The following is an 18,797-nucleotide window of genomic DNA, read 5'->3' as shown; positions in this document are numbered from 1 at the left end:
ATAACTACTCACCACACACCTCTATCACAGCACAACACACCACCGCATACAAATAGCACACCACCACACACTATCACCACACAGCCCTACCATACACCACACACCCTTACCATCATATTATTACCAGACACCACTACCACACCACCACACACCCCTGTATCATTACTATCCTCAAGCACAGTCAGATTCCTCTGTGACAGAAAGTGCACCCTGACTGTACAACAAAACACTTAATAATTACCTTCATTTTGAGCAAGCATTTCATTTTGAGATGAGATTGCATATTGAAATTGTAAAACTTATCACTTTTTTGAGCATATCATTCTGAATGGACATGTCAATATGTACATACAACATCAAATATATATATACTTAGTCTGATAACACTATGAGTAGTTCAAGTGTTTTGGGTTATTAAGGATAGTTTTTTAGCCTTACTTGACCTTCACAACAGGGTCATATTGTAGTCTAGTGGTTGAAGACATGGTGCCATCAGTCAGTGGGTTTGCTTCCCATGATGTGTACAATGTCTTAAGTCTGTTTCTGGTGTTCCTCTTAAGTGATGAAACAAGGTACAAATGGCATAAAATCAATTACATCCCAATTAAACAAGTCACTATGGTAACTAATCAAATTTGTTTCAGACAATAGTGAATCTGAAACATTCATAAGCAGTACAACTATCAAAACTGTTTGGATCTTTTCAAATATTCAAAAGTTGGAAGACAAATTTAATGTGATCTCTATATTCAGGAAATAGAACAGATAATGTCAAGCAAAGCACACACTGCAAGGTTTTAACAATCCAAATCATGCTAATCACGCAAGTCGTACCAGCTCCCATTGTTCCACTAGAATGTCTTTATGACTGCTTCAGGTGATTAGTATTCAAATCAAATGACTTTCAACATAAATATTTAACAACAATAGTCAGCATTTACCATCACAAAAATTGCAAATGAACGTGTCGTCATGGCAACATTTTCATTTCAGCACTGTGGTCATTTAAATTTCACTTGAGTTGCGACCTTGAAAAATGATTACCTAAACGCACTAGCTACTGAGCCCTAGGAGGAGAGTAATGAGAAAAAGAGAAAGAGGAGGAGGGTGTGTGCGTTAAATCTTACAATCGCAATTACCACTTACACGAGGTCTACAAAATAGGTGTAGGCCACAGCCTGTTTTGTTTTGTTGATTATTGGGTAATAATACTTGCCATGCTGATTTGGCCAACAGCAATGAAGTTGGCAATTGAGGATGAGCTATTTCACACTGGCACTCAGCTTATGGTCAGTCTTTCATCAAAAATAATTCAGAAGATGACATATAGGGGGATATGACCCCCACATATTTGAAAGGACAAATTATTTGACAGCTACTTGATGGTGTTTTTCGACTAAGTCCTAATCATTTCCACGGAAACCAGGAAAAATAAAAATAATAAAATCTGCAACTAGCACAAGACACCATTTTGAGGTCTGCCTCAAATGTCTGCCAAGTTTTGCTGAAACATATTAAGAAGTTTTCGAGTTATGCTCCGAAAACAAAGCCCATCCCTCCCTTTGAGACTAAGTTCGAATCGCATAAATCAAAACTGGGAAAATGATACATCATAAAAATTGTAAATAGCAAAAGGCACCACTTTGGGGTTTTCCTCACATATCTGCCAAGTTTTGCTGAAATATATTTAGAAGTTTTCGAGTTGTGCTCTGGAAGAAGTCTGAATCAATTTCATGGAAACCGGGAAATGATAAATCACCCAAATCTGTAAATAGCAAAAGGCACATCTTTAAGTTCTGATTCTACCAAGTTTTGCAGAAAAATACTGAATGTTTTTTTGAGTTATGAAACAAAGCCCACCCCTCCCATTGGGACCAAAACGTTCCATGGAAAAAACAAAAAACATAAAAATGCCCCAAATCTGTAAATAGCAAAAGGCACAACCATAAGTCCAGTTTATTGAATCTACCAATTGTGGTCAAAAAGTATTGAATGGTTTGTGAGTTATAGTCTGGAAGGACAAGGTGTCAACTATATCCTCCCCCGCATTACATGCCGGGGTGATAAAAAGCATAGAGGCTCTTGACTGGTGTACAAATATCTCCCCTCCTCAAAAATGACAGTTACCAGTTATGCAGGAGTGTTGTGTATGATCAATTTACATCAGGTGATACTTACACAACATACAATATAGTCCATTGCTATTAAGTAAGCAAGACTACTGTAAGCCACTTATCATGAGTTTACAGACAGTACCATAATAAAGCAGATAGTCATACAGATTAAGTATACAGATTATTGGCAGCAAATCCATACTGAAATATGAATGCATTAGTGTTATCTGCTTCTTAAAAGTGCTGTTTATACACCTGGAATCATGTTTGTAATATGTTCAATTATTTTTCTTAAACTAACATTCAATATCGTTTTATTTAAACAAAATATGGAAAAGAATGTGACGTTATAAGCCTTGACTGCATGAACTCACAATCATCAACAACAACCAGGATCATATTACTACTTTGGGCACTTTGAACTTTAGTTGACAGAGAATGATTACCGGTACCCATAGCCTAAACACAACACTGGTTAAAAGCAGTTAAAAGGCAATTTGTAGTAATTTGAGTATTATAAGTCAGTATAATGTTTTCCTGACTGGTGGCAAGAAGCTTGAGACAAAACCACCAAGAAACAGGTGTCAGATGTACCTAGTACTATTAACTGATATGATAAAGACACCATCTTGTGAAAGCTGCAACTCAAACTGACAGGATAACATAAATTGTTGACAGAAGATATATACATTCTTTAAAGTTATATTATTACATATATTTTCACTAAATAGAGAAAATGTGTGTACTGCTTACTAACATAGTTTATGAGAAACATATTGGGTTAACTGATGGCGGTTTACATCCTTTGTTCCTATATCTCAGTCCTATGTCTCAGGTTGTAATATCCAGCAAGTTATTTTTTTTTAAATTTGGTTGACAAATACATTATAGGGTCCTGTCTGTACTCCTCTAGTTTGGACATTTTGCACTGACCATTTGGCAAGTAGTGCATGCAGACTGGTTTACACCTGATACAAAGTCATCTGACTCATTAAACAAACTTGATAATCTGATATTGCATCTCTTTGCAACTAAATATCTATCCCTAAATTGCTTAGTTATACCACTTATGTTATGTCACATCATACACTTGTCCTTATGACGATAGAGATTGCCCTTGCATTTTGGAAGATGACTAACTGCAGCAGCATGGTTAAATACAAACAGACTCGTCAAAGTTGCTGAACCTTAGTTCAGGTCATATGCTCAACTTGTGATAAGTTACTTCAGAAAAGCCTCAGGTTATAGCACTACTATACAAATTCTGTTGCAAGAAAATACGTCTGCTTTAGGTCTAAGGAATCTTAGACAAAAGATTACTAATCTGTGGAACTTCATGTTCGTACACTGGCTTCATCTTGTGAGGGTTGGAAGCATCAAGAGAAGGTACAGCAGTAAATGTGCCGAAAAGAATGTGACCAGAAGCAGAAGTACTTTCTTGGTTGCCTGAAGCTGAGGATGGAGGTCTGCTAGCAGGAATGCACAACTGTTCAGGAGTTTCATGATCCAAAGCTAATGAACCTTGCAAACAAGGTGTTAAAGAGTCACAAAGAGGTCCACCCATTTGACTGTTGATTAGTAGTCATATGAAATGAAATATGTCCAGCTGGCGACAGACAGAGCTTCTGAAGTTATGAGTCTGAATCACCTGATCAAGGAGGACTGGTGACTTCATTGATCACATACTATTGAAGTATCACACTAATGGCTTTCTACATCATAAGGCTGGTGAAACACCAACACTGGACTAATATGAGACAGCTGCAATTCCAAGTCACTGATGTGAAAGGATTTGTCCAAATAACAAAAGCCCTGCCACCAGCTGACAGTTAAAATGCACTCCTCAATCCTTGAATGACACACTGACCAAGAGATCATGCTACTATAAACAGAATCAAAGAAACTGTCACAAACATTCAGCTAGCTCATGAACCACTGATGGAGGAATGAAAGTAGATCAATCTTTTTGGGTAATCTGAACCTAAACATAAAACAACATAAAATGACTTGGAACATTCATTGCTGCATTTCTCCTCTGTGACAGCCAGACCCAAAGATATTAAATTTGATTTGAATGGACCTGACGTTATTTGTTGTAATGTTTGTATTTATCATGTTACTTTTGAACTGGTATGAAAGCAGACTAGATCCATACACTTCAGTCACCATGATGACACCACATTCATGCAGGCCAATCACTTCACAGGTGAAACATGTCCAAACAGCCTTTGTAATAGGGGCTGTATGAAACCAGCTGAATCCTATTAGTTCTTCAAGCTCCACAGAGAGCCTATCCCTATCTGCAGTACGAGAGGGAATAAAGTCAGTACTCAGCTTTATGTATCCACTGGCACAGAAGCCTGTAAATAACCACACTGGGGTACATTCAAAGAAGTGCACCAAGTTTCACCACCCACTTCATTTATGCTGCCTTCTCAGGCAAAGAATAACCGTACGACAGTTCTACTCTTGAATGCCCATGGATTCAGCAACTACAATGTTACCTGTAGTTTATGAATATGGAGACCCCATTCAAACTGGACCAGTCCTATAAAGATCTGATTTGTAAAAAGATACAACAGTCATCCTGGTCACCACACACATATCTAGTTGAATATAACATCAATAAACGTTACCAAGTTACTGCCCAGAAGCAAACTGTACACAAGAAAATCCACCACTACAAACTAATGGAGCTGAGAAATATGGAAGGTCCATATCTTTTCACTCACACATCAGGAACCTGAGAGGTGGTGGTAATCAGAATCAGAATGGAGGGCAGATGGCAGCTCAAGCACAGATGGCGTGTTTAAGCTCTCATATGTTACAACCTGCTGATCTTCTTATTGATTAGAATATTGTTTGTCATAGTTTTGCTTGAAGACTGATGTGTGACCTTTCTGTTTGTCATGGTTCTGCTTGAAGACTGATGTGTAACTTTCTCAGATTCACAAGGAATCCCATCATCACAATCTTGCTAGCTGCACTTTTGTAAGGATTAGCTTCTTGTAGTGTCTTCTTTCTAAACAGTCAGACTGACAATCTTGCTTCAACAACATGGTACCTCCAGGCATTGAAAAGCTGATAAATCTGATGTGTACTTTATGTGCTGTAATATATACAAATGATACATTAATAAACATAGAATACGCATACAGTGAGTGAGTGAATTTAGTTTTATGCCACATTCAGTTATATTCTAGCTATGTGGGGCTGGTCTGACATAATCAAGTCTGGATTAGACAATCCAGTGATCAACAGCATGATCATGAATCTACACAATTCAGATACGGTTACATTTATGAAATAATTCAGAGAGCCTGACCACTGTCACAATGGTGACTTTTTAAGAAATCATAGAAGAGAAAGATGAACTTACTGAATTATCACGGGTAAAACGCACATATATTTCTGGTTCTAGATTTTTTTCACTGTAACAGCTCGCTGGGCAATCATGATTGAGGGAAAACTTATTCAAAGGTTATATCTGTTCAAAATGGACAAAATGCTGAGACTTGATTTCAAACAACTCCAGAAACTATCATATGTCACGATTTAGTGAGGTATCCTATACAGAAGGTGGCCCACTTCACATCACTCTGATCCTTGGTACAAAAACATCATCATTCTTCTACACTTATCCCGAAACTCTTCTACACTTTTCCTTGATCAGTTTACACTCAAATTACATTCTGCACTGTTCACTGGATTATAAGTAAATACACTGGCATTTCCACATGCCTAAGCTACAGCATAATGTAACACTGGAATAATGCTTTGTGTGATACTGTGGATGTATGAGTGTGTGTGTGTCCAATACCATGGATACACGTGTGTATGTGTGTGTGATACAGTGGATGCATGTGTGTGTGATGCCATGGATGCACATGTGTGTGTGTGTGTGTGTGTGTGTGTGTGTGTGAGAGAGAGAGTGATAGCGTGGATGCACATGTGTATGTGTGTGATGTCATGGATGCATGTGTGTATGTGTGTGATAAGATGGATGCTTGTGTATATGTGTGTATGTGATAACATGGATGCACATGTGTGTGATATTGTGGATGCATGTACGTTTGTGTAATACCGTGGCTGCAAGTGTGTGTGTGTATGTGAGTGTGTGTGAGATACCGTGAATGCACGTGTGTGTGTGATATTGTGGAAGATTGTATTTGTGTGTGATACCGTGGATGCACATGTGCATGTGTGTGATACCATGGATGCATGTGTACATGTGTGTGTGATATCATGGATGCACATGTGTGTGAGATTCTGTGGATGCATGTCTGTGTGTGTGTGTGTGATACCATGGATGCAAACGTGTGTGTGTATGTGTGATACCGTGGATGCATGTGTTTGTGTGTGTGTGTTTGTGTGAGAGAGAGATACGGCGATTGCATGTGTGTGTGATACCATGGATGCATGTATGTGTGTGTGATACCGCCGATGCAAGTGAGTATGTTTGTGTGAGAGAGACACCATGGATACATGTGTGTATGTGTGTGTGATACATGGATGCACATGTGTGATACTGTGGATGAGTGTGTGTGTGTGTGTGTGTCTGTGTGTGTGTCTGCGTGTGTCTGTGTCTGATACTCTGGATGCACGTGTGTGTGTCTGTGTGTGTCTGTCTGTGTGTCTGTGTCTGATACTCTGGATGCACATGTGTGATACTGTGGATGAGTGTGAGTGTGTGTGTGTGTGTGTGTGTGTCTGTGTGTGTCTGCGTGTGTCTGTGTCTGATACTCTGGATGCACGTGTGTGTGTGTGTATGTGTGTTGCTGTGGATGCATGTGTGTATGTGCACACTGATTTGGTTATTGATAATAAACATGCTGAACACCGTCTTTTTTACAGATGAAGTATTTTAAATCTATTGAATCATTTTCCTGTTGTACATGAAACTGTTATGAAACATGTATGCAAAATGTGTTTCTCAAGAATGAAAATTACATTGACTGCCATAATTATTTACACAAACTGAAAAAGTAGACAAAAGCTATCCATCACATTGAGTTTCGTGAGTCAAGACTGAGTCAGTCCAAACTTCGCATTTTGCTTGAAATATATAGTTGTTTGTTGATACAGGATGACAACATTAACAATGTTCCATGGTTGTAATCATACAACTGATAATCTCATGTTCTCAAATTGTTCAAAAAATCAATCTGTCACAAGGCGCTCCTTTCAATTATCAGGTCTTTGTTGCCAAGCACCTCAAGTATATGATTCCAAAAATATTATGTAAATATCACATCACATGTAAATATCAGGTAGACTCATGATAACGAAATATATTTGTATCACATCAAACAACAAAAATTGTTTTCCTTTCAAACATAATGACTAGCAGCATATTCACACACACTTGGAATCTGTGAAAGCCAACCATCACATTGAGTTCAGCATGGTACCTCCGACATGGCAGACAATACAAGGTGAACTCATTGCAACTTAAATGTGTTCAGCATGGTACCTCCGACATGGCAGACAATACAAGGTGAACTCATTGTGACTTAAATGTGTTCAGCATGGTACCTCCGACATGGCAGACAATACAAGGTGAACTCATTGCAACTTAAATGTGTTCAGCATGGTACCTCCGACATGGCAGACAATACAAGGTGAACTCATTGTGACTTAAATGTGTTCAGCATGGTACCTCCGACATGGCAGACAATACAAGGTGAACTCATTGCGACTTAAATGTGTTCAGCATGGTACCTCCGACATGGCAGACAATACAAGGTGAACTCATTGTGACTTAAATGTGTTCAGCGTAGTACCTCTGACATATCAGACAATACATGGTGGACTCACTGTGACTTGAATGTGTTCAGCATTGTACCTCCGACATGGCAGACAATACATGGTGGATTCATTGCAACGTAAATGTGTTTAGCATGGCATCTCCGACATGGCAGACAATACAAGGTGAACTCATTGCGACTTAAATGTGTTCAGCGTGGTACCTCTGACATATCAGACAATACAAGGTAAACTCATCACATGGTGAATGTGTTTAGCATAGTATCCCCGACATGGTAAACAATACTAGGAGAACTAATCACATGGTGAATGTGTTTAGCATGGTATCTCTGATATGGTAAACAATACATGGTGGATTCATTGCAAGGTGAATGTGTTCAGCATGGTACCTCCAATCCAACATGGTAGACAATACAAGGTGAACTCATTGCAACTTAAACGTGTTCAGCGTGGTACCTGCTACATATCAGACAATACAAGGAAAACTCATCACATGGTGAATGTGTTTAGCATGGTACCTCTGATATGGTAAACAATGCATGGTGGATTCATTGCAAGGTGAATGTGTTTAGCATGGTACCTCCATTCCAACATGGTAGACAATACAAGGTGGACTCACTGCGAGGTGAATGTGTTCAGCATGGTACCTCTGACATATCAGACAATACAAGGTAAACTCATCACATAGTGAATGTGTTTAGAATGGTACCTCTGATATGGTAAACAATACATGGTGGATTCATTGCAAGGTGAATGTGTTTAGCATGGTACCTCCAACATGGCAGACAATATAAGGAGAAATAATCACATGGTGAATGTGTTTAGCATGGTACCTCTGATAGGGTAAACAATACATGGTGGACTCATTGCAAGGTGAATGTACTCAGCATGGTATCTCCAACATGGCAGACAATACAAGGTGAACTCACTGCAGATTTCCATTACATGACTGTGCTTCAACTGGGAGACTGAGTCGGAGGTGCTCAGATCATCAGGTCTAAGATCTTTACAGTTTTAGTGAAACTGAGACAAAACCAGTTATATTCCTTGTTTTACAGATATTTGTCCTCAGAAAACCTAAAGGTCAAGCATTGATTTCTTACACAGATTTTGTTAGATAATTCAGTTTAAAGTCTGTGAGAACAGATACCAGAATTTAAATGTCCAACAAACTGCCTTGCACAAACAAAATCTCGCTCCTGTACATCTTAACATTAAGATATCAATTTTTGAAGACTGGGAACTTTATTTTTATTTTTTATCTTATATAAGAAAAAATATGACCAGCAGATCAGTAATACAAGAAGCAAAATTGGCCTGATCAGAGCATGCAGGTGTGAATACACCTTGATATATAACACGGATAAACCTGGTTTCTGGTGTGCTAGAGTGATCAACATAAGTGAGTGAGGATGAATTTATGCCACTTTGAGCAATATTCCAGCAATATCACGCCAGTAGTTCCAAAAGTGCCAACGACCACTTTGAACCATGTTTGAGGGTCATGTATGCAAAAAGAATGATCAAAATGTCAAGTAAGCAATAACGATTGTGAAGTATTTACATTTCACGTTCAAAATTGTAAGACTGTAAAGATTTTGTCAATGTCAAATGCTAAATATTAAGTTCCAGGATTTAACTACGATTCTGAATGTCATGCCCCCAGGAAACAGTATTTTGTTAAAATATGGGATTTCCAAAAGTTTCTATCATCCACAAGTGTATTTAACATTGAACTCTCTGCAAGAATGTACAATTTATGGAGGATTAAACCTCCATCCCTTTTATTGGTCCTGTCATGAGTGCAATAGAAGTCTGCAAAGCTGAATAACATGAGTTACTTGTGATTAAAACAACATATATAATTCCAACTTGGGTATTCCTATTGACATTTAATACACACTGGGGGCAGAACATCAGTCTCAGAAAAGGTCTAGAAAAACTCGCCAACTTCTTGTGGCTTCTGTTTCAGGAGAAAATGTGAAAGAGACAAAAACATGCCCCTCTTGAGACTGTGTGAAGTTGTCAGTACAAAACCATCCTGCTAACCATATTGTATTAATTTATCAAGGGGACTGAGAAGGTATGCTGGTGAAATGTGAAAATAAGAATATTTCTATACATAAAAAATTACCAATTCAATGTGAGCAAAACGTTTCTTAAAGAAATTTTGATCTGTTTAACAGTGTTTCCTTTGCAGAATGAAAATATTTTGGAAAATTCCCAACCTGACCTGAAAACATTCACAAATTATTTTCTAAAATTCCTGGCAAGCAAAAGGCAACAGAACACTGTGGTCCATGCCTGATGATGTGTAAGTTTCAAGAAAAATAAATTTTGTACTGTTTTTGAGTTTCACGCAGGAAACAAAACTGTGACAGCAAGAGTCAGTCTACATTTCCCCTGCAGAACTCTGGGGGAAGGATAATATCACACGACACCAGTTTCAACTTACAGCAAAACCACACTGAAACCCCAAAACATGGCTCACAGCAGGGAAATATATTTCAGAACACAAATCATAACGTCCATGAGGTTATATACCAACCAAAAAACACACATACCTGCTGTCAAGTACTAACCCTTGCAATCTAGGCTTCATGTTACACTGGCTTCAGTTCCTTGGCTTCACAAACACGTCTGCAAACCTCTCAAGAACATTTTAATTTTGTGCAGTCAGACAGTTATTTACAGTGCAAAATCATCCAACTTACGAATTTCCATATATTTTAATCATGAATTGCAGTAATATTTGTGAGAAAACAAGATCAGGATGACTCTTTCTGAACTAGTGAAGTTAATGAATTCAACATATCTTTGCATAAAGCAAACCAGCATGGATACAATCGGTGTTAGCATAATGCCCCAAACCTACTGTACATTGCAGTATTGACTCAAGTTTAAAGACAAAAGAAACCCACATTGTTCAAAGGACTAACCAATAAGAAGTTCATTGATTGTTCATTGTTGTCTATCTACAATGAATATTTTAATGAAGTATGGACATCATTAAGACAGATGTCACATATGCTACCTCTGCTGATCACCCAGATATCTGAAGCAATCAGCTGAGAGACAAAGATGGGTTATATCTATAATATTAGAGATTTTCAAACACTATCTTCTTACAAAGAAAAGTGACATCGAACAATTTCCTTTGTACAAGTTTAGATGTATTGTTCCCATGTGTTGATACCTAAAGATATATTCGTTAAAAATGGTAACTGCATGATTATATATTGCTTAAGTTATAATCATAAGAATTGCATTTTGTCTTGCGCCATTTGCTGAACACGTGAGTCAAAGTGGTTAGTCATAAATCTGTTTCATGGTGGTTCAACATGTTTCTTAAAAGCCACTTGTCACAGGGAAAGTGACTTTAAGAAAGTAACTTGTCCTGACTAATTTTTCACTTTCCCTGATTTTTATGACATAATCATGATGAAATTATGAAGGAATAAATCAACATGGTATTTGATGGTAATGTTTACTGGACTATTTATCTGAAAGTGATTTAACATGGTTTCATTGCGAAATTTAATAGCTACATTTTGAGCAGATATGAAATGAAATCCAAGTTTATTTGCAGTTTGAAACCACAACCAGAAATTATCTACTGGCTCATGGACACGTAAGATAGCATTACTTGATTGCCTGAAATGAAAACTGATTTGTCTCAGGCGCTGGGTGATGGGATTTTTATCTGGCATTATCATGGCAACAGCAATCCATTATTATAGAGGTATAGTGCTATTATTTTATTTTCATATTTTTAGTAAAAGGTGCAACTCGAATGATTTGATATTGCGTCATATATTTTCATATACCATCTTCATTCAATCACTACACCAAATTTCTTTCAAGTTTCAATACTGGGTGTATAGTTAACTGAACGACAGGTATATTTATGAAACATGTATGCTGCATATTGCTGCTTTCTCAGGTTTCTGAGAACATATATCATAATATGTAGTAATTGCTAAACCTAGCAAAACAGTTACACAATTCAAATGGTAACTCATGTGTGGTAATTGTCTATCAGATTTCACATTTTACTGACCAATGGTATCAGCTGTCCCTTTACCTGTAAGGATGGAAAGGTTACTGTGCACTTTTTTAGAGTGTTAATACTGATATTCATTGGTACCTTCACACTTGAAGTCTCTTATACATTATTTAAAGGTCACATGCAATGTAAAACACAACCTATCAGATTTTTATACCTTTCAGTATGTACTTACCGAAACAAAACATCAAAAATACCAATTCAACTTATACAGCTGAAAAAAAACGTGATGCAGAAAAGTCCACGACATCAGAGTTCAAGGGATTCACTAATTTTCCCCCAGAACCTGGGGAAAAAGTGATTTCAACAGCTATGCTGCACTCATGCTCATGCTCAGTGAATAAGTTCGCTTAGCCTGAAACAGTTTGCCTGCCAGGGTCGTGACCAGTGGTCTAATCTTGGTTGTGTACACAAACAAATAAACAATCTACTTGTTACATAAAAAAAATCATGCTGACTGAGATAAACAGATTCTGTCACAGAGAATACTCAATGTCTGGTTTATTAACACCTATATGTCTGCCTGCCTGTCTGCTAATGACAAAATGCAATGCACAACTACAATCACTGATCACATGCAATTTGAAATTAATACCTATCAGGCTTATAAGCCAAAGAGCCAGCTAAACAAATGAACCAGTGGCCAATGAAAAGGCTTCTGTACACCTGAGTGTACACCCACTGGCTCTGACTGGGTTCGGTATCACAGCTGTTTCATTTCGAGGGAGGTAACTTGAGTACAAAATACTGCACTTTTGATTTGCAATCATGCACTTATTGTTTTCTTTATTTGTTTTTTCACAATCACCAATGCATTTTATATGTCATGAACAAGTGATAACTGTGTTTTAATTATGTTTGACTTTTAGTTGCATGTGACCTTTAACAAGAGCAAAACACATGTCTGTGTGCATGCACATGTTTACTGAGTATCCCTTGTCATAATAAATGATGTATTGTTTATTTGATAACAGCACTTAACACAAATAAAACCTGTTGTTGTTCCACAATAGTTATATAAGGTAATTCTGTGAAGACATGGCTATAGTAGAATTCATGACATTTCCAAGTCCCATGCTGGGATTTGAACCACAATCCTGACCTCAAAGTCGGACACCATTTCTACATGCCCAGTGAAGTTAAGCCCCTGAAAATTTAGCTGACAAGGTGAGGATGTCATCTGTTTGATGACTCCACACCCTGCTATATAAATGGTAACTGTAAACCTCTCTGAATAAATAACAATTGCAAACCTCATTGCATAAATAATTACTGGGAACCACACTGGAATGACAAATTTGCATCTCTCTGACTAGCCAATAACTTTGAATCTCTTTGACTAAACAACAACTTAATGGCAGATTTAAATTTCTCTGAAACTGAATAAATGAAAACATTAAATCTCTCTGAAAAAACGACAATCCCTCTCACTAAATGACAACTGCAAATCTGCTTGCATAAATGTCAACTGCAAATCCCTCTTGATAAGTGACAAGTCTCTCTATTAACTAGTAGATTGTAACTGCTGAAATCTCTGACTTAACAGCACCTTATAACCTGTGTCATCACATGAGTACAATTTGACACATTAATACTTCACATTTTCAGACATTACACATGACAACATATTGTTAATTGATTTTATACTGACATGGGTTTGTCTTAAAAAGAAAAAATGGCATGTGACAAGATAAAAAATTCAAATACATTTTTTAGGTGTTTTTCAATATTTAGCATTAAACACTCAGCAAAATATGCCTTAGCCATATGTACATGACACGTCAGTGTCTTTACGCTCTATATCAGCGAACTGACGTGTATTCTGCCACCGCAACAATCACCAGTCTAAGCTTGCTACCATTAACATTATAGTTTACTGCCTTCACTTTCAAAATCTTTAATTAAATTTCCAAATGATGATCATCAAGACAGAGCACATAAACTTCTGCAGTTACTGCCAAACGTATTTCACAGTAATTCACGACTGGAGTTACAAGGGATGTAGGTGTATATGAATATACAACTTGTGTATTTCATTATACCATTTCAGTATAGCTGCTCACATAGCTATGAAGGAAGTGGATATTATTATTGACTTCTGGGCTCATTTCAAAATATGCAGCTCAATGACTGGATTGATTAACCCAGTTCCACTTACACATGTGGGTCTGATTAATTTACCCGAAAAATATTTCGCCATAACTGAAAACAAGTCAAACCTCTGTTATGCTTATAATAAAGCTGCCCCACCACTGTCAGGTATAAAAATGTTCATCAAAGGCATAAAACACAGAGCTGAGGCTGCAGTCAAGGAGACTGCACTAGAAAGTAGATGTATACAGGCCACAAATGGGGTTAAGAGGATGAACAAGCAGGAAATTCCTGACCCATAAATCGTTTTCATTGTTCATCAGATACATTCAAGATTTTTTTCTATAGGCTGTCCTCATTTCAAAGAGTCACAACAACATCAAGAAATACACCACATAGGGCAATATGTTTTTTCATCAGGCTTTAAAGTCACTTCAATGGAGACCTTTGAATATTACTATTATTTATCACCATATAAACTAAAGAGAATAACACATTCACGTCGTTTGAATAGAAAAATGGTTCAGCTTCTATTCTCTGGCATGCTTCTCTCTGTATGTGTAAAGATTACGTGCCTATTGATGCCTCTACCGCAGATCGAGTGTTAGCTTAAATTCAGATCCAAAACATAAAACCCACTGTGGGCCCCCTGACAGCTACAGGTGCTCTGCCTCACTCACTGGGCGGATGAGTCGAGGATCACACAACACGATAATCAATGGACAGACGGAGTCACCAGTCAACTGACAACTGTTGCATAAGACCCACCTGAGATGTGCACGTTGAGCTGCATGTAGACCAGGCGATGTCACCTACTCCTGTTGCCACAAACACTACGATGGCCAATAGCCTTGGCATGCCCATCAAAGATCAGTCACTGTTCTCGGTGTGATCACTTGTTTCTCATCATATCGCCGTCATGTCAGGAAGAACAGTTCCTGAAGTTAATCACAAACACGCCAGTCAAGTCTGAAGCTCGGCCGGGTCAGTCTGTCAATACACATTTTAAAAAATCAACATGTTACAATGTCTCATCCCCAGTTCCATCTAGCCATCGTCACCCATTGAGGGTTCGTGAACACTGCGACAACATGCGGGTTTGTTTTCAATCTCACCTAGAGTTACCTCCCATTCGATACAGGTGGGTATCAGAGCACGGTTCAACACGATAGATGCGGAAATTGTCGGAAAGGGGCGAGGTAGGCTGAGAAGGTGCAACGGAACAAAACAAACATGTATCAATGCAGATTGCGTGCAAATAATGACACCGATTATATTAACAGGTTTGAAACGCCCAAGTCTCTGTGTTTTCATTCAGAGATCATTTTGTCGCTATCTCTTGCTACATATATGCGAGGCCTACCCGTCAGGGAATCGGAGATATCCGGCCAACATTCGAGTGAATGAGTGAGTTTAAGTTTACGCCGCTTTTAGCAATATTTCAACAATATCACAGCGGGGAACACCACAAATGAGCTTCATACATTGTACCCATGGGGAATCGAACCCGGGTCTTAGGCGGAACGCCTGAACGCTTTAACCACTAAAACACCCCACCGCGTACATTGTAGGCCCATCTTCATACAAGGTTGCAAACTAGGGCATTCCGTATGGACTGGGTGCAAGAAGCATTACAGTGTTAAGGTTAAAATAAGCAACAGCGCGATGCGACAGCAAATTTGTATGGTTCCGTTGCGTTATGTCACTGTCAAATAAACAAAACGTTCATTAATTGCACCGAGGGATAGTTTGCGGAATGGCGTGGTGTTGCACAGCTTTTCTGAAATCTAAGGCTAGATGTATTGAATTCATGACATCTGTCGAATTAAGTTCCTCCGGACCTTATGATCGGGCGTCCCAGTTTTTATACACCACGCTCAATACGAAATTCAATATTATTATTTTCACTGTTTATGTCACATGGTGCGGGAGATGTCGAGCTGGGTGTTTTCAACTAGTGTAAAAATAACTTTATTAATTCACACTAGTCTGCGTTTGTGGAAGGTGTAACTTTGGCATGCGATTTTAATATTTGTTTCAGTTTAATATCTGAGTAATCAATGAATATATTGTGACATATATTTAACAAAGCTATGTGAGTTTATGGTAGCTGGTTGTATGTTTTGTCGGGGTTGTGGGTAGTGTCTGGGTAGATAGTATTTTAATGTAACATTGACTGGTAATCGATGAAACCTGTTCTTGGTCATCAGAGACTCAAGGACGTTTCTGCAGTCAATGTATAACCCCACACAACTAAATACCTAGATTTTGCCTCGAATAGTTGCAATTTGTCACGTGTGGCGATCAGAGGAAAAGCAGCTTTCAATAAGAAACATTTCTTAAGAAGAATGACAAAAACGCCAACAGGTTTGTCAAGGTTTTAAACGGAAGACAGAAACATGGACGCTTACTTTTATGAAATTTCATTTTTTCGAAACTTGCGTTTCTTTCGCTATGCAGTATAGCATATACAATTAGCATATTTGTAACAATGTGACAAAGGTGTGTAAATGTGGCTATCATTTTCAAATATATATAACACGTGAAATGATTGTAAACGTCGTCCACTGATGACTCAGGCTTCAACTCGTGCATGATCAGACTTAGATATAACCTTTGTCTCATATTGTCTTAAATGCTCGGTTATATTGGCAAATCGGTAATTACCATATTGACAGAAATTAACATATATTCAGATGATTTGTTAATAAAACGGCATTGCATTAGCATATAGCAATGGCTCGCTAGTGTGCATCATCCGCGACGACATTGACGTTGTACAGTAATTAGTAACATATGGCGTGGAGGTCCCTTTTTCCTTCTGATATCTGAAGTTTCCCATGTTGATTGATTGATTGGTTGGTTGGTCGGTCGGTTGGCTGGTTGGCTGGTTGGCTGGTTGATTGAGTTTAGATTTCTTCCAGCTATTTGGCACCGGTCTGGAAATAATAGAGTTTGGACCAGACAATCCAGTATAGTAGGTTTGAGGGTATATCTACTGTTTACTCATGAACTGACGTAGTGTAAAACAAATTCGTAACTTTGAAAAGATTATTGTCTAGAGTTCAGTAAATTAAGAAAATAAGTGTTCTTTCTTTTGAGGCAAATTCTTAACAACACAGTACACCAAAATATATACACTCCCCTGCGTATATCTATGGGGGTTATGCTTTAAACCATTTAAACCATTAAATGATTGTGCATTTACATTATAAGCAAATATGATTGAAAACAATCAGGAAAATTCAAAGCGCAAATGATGGAAACATCAACATTTCCCCTACCCCACCTAGCTTCATCTTTACTGTTGTATCAGAGATTAGAAAATCACAGCACGAATCAAAGCTTCGACGTGCCCCGTTACAATTATTAAACAGTTTAAGTCGAATATTTTGTGACCTCTTCAATAGTACCGAGTGAACTCGCCTATTTTTACTTGTAGCATATGTTCCAGAATCTCTTCCTTTTTGTGTGAACCATATGTTCATTTCCTTACCTGTGTTACCTGTGGTGGTGCAGAATGTGCTCGCGTTGTTACAAACACGTGTGAACCATATGTTCATTTCCTTACCTGTGTTACCTGTGGTGGTGCAGAATGTGCTCGCGTTGTTACAAACACGTGTGAACCATATGTTCATTTCCTTACCTGTGTTACCTGTGGTGGTGCAGAATGTGCTCGCGTTGTTACAAACACGTGTGAACCATGTCTATGTCACTGTTGTCCATATGTCAGCAGAGCTGTATAGTGGCCATTAGTATTAGCACTTGGTCAAAGAAGACATTCTATCGCTCTGTTTAACCCAATATGATGTGTAATCATATGTTTTATCACAGATAGACTGTCAGATCCATCACATGCAATTCTAAAACATTTTGTGTTTGCATTGTATAAATTCAACACACCTCTTTCTAATGGAGTTGACCCGTGAAGGTCCCGGGGTAGAATAGGCCTTCAGCAACCCATGCTTGCCTTAAAACGCAAAAAAAACCACATGCTTGTCGTAAGAGGCGACTAGCGGGATCGGGTGGTCAGACTCGTTGACTTGGTTGGCACATGTCATCGGTTCCCATTTGCGCAGATCGGTGCTCATGTTATTGATCACTGGATTGTCTGGTATAGACACGATTATTTACAGATCGCCGCCATATAGCTAGATATTGCTGACTAAACTCACTCACCCACTCTAATGGAGCTAAAGAGAAATTATTATTTAGGCTACGCAAGCAGTTTGTCCAAGGTCCGCGTCTCACAGAATTACATCTAGGGTCCACATCCCACAGCATTACACCTAGGGTCCACATCCCACAGCATTACATCTAGTGTCCACATCCCATAGCATTACATCTAGGGTCCACATCCCACAGCATTACATCTAGGGTCCATATCCCGCAGAATTATATCTAGTGTCCACAGCCCACAGCATTACATCTAGTGTCCACATCCCACAGCATTACATCTAGTATCCACATCCTACGGCATTACATTTAGGGTCCATACCCCACAGCATTACATCTAGGGTCCATATCCCACAGCATTACATCTAGGGTCCACATCCTACAGCATTACATCTAGGGTCCACATCCTACAGCATTACATCTAGGGTCCACATCCTACAGCATTACATCTAGGGTCCACATCCTACAGCATTACATCTAGGGTCCATATCCCACAGCATTACATCTAGGGTCCACATCCTACAGCATTACATCTAGGGTGGATATCCCACAGAATTACGTCTAGGGTGGATATCCCACAGAAT

The 18,797-nt window shown here is 38.4% G+C and overlaps 1 protein-coding gene across 1 annotated transcript in view; it reads right to left on the bottom strand.

The window, feature by feature from the left end:
• Positions 1-15,117, bottom strand: part of LOC137296319 (uncharacterized) — an 87,628-nt gene extending 72,511 nt beyond the window's left edge. The window contains exon 1 of the mRNA XM_067828090.1: positions 14,806-15,117. Within this exon, the coding sequence (XP_067684191.1) occupies positions 14,806-14,901 (96 nt within the window). The 5' untranslated portion in view covers positions 14,902-15,117. The remainder of the gene's footprint in view (positions 1-14,805) is intronic.
• Between the last annotated feature and the right edge of the window lie 3,680 nt (positions 15,118-18,797).

Source organism: Haliotis asinina, chromosome 9, assembly GCF_037392515.1.
Source record: "Haliotis asinina isolate JCU_RB_2024 chromosome 9, JCU_Hal_asi_v2, whole genome shotgun sequence".
Classification (NCBI taxonomy): domain Eukaryota; kingdom Metazoa; phylum Mollusca; class Gastropoda; order Lepetellida; family Haliotidae; genus Haliotis; species Haliotis asinina.
This window is presented reverse-complemented; position numbering and strand designations above follow the sequence as displayed.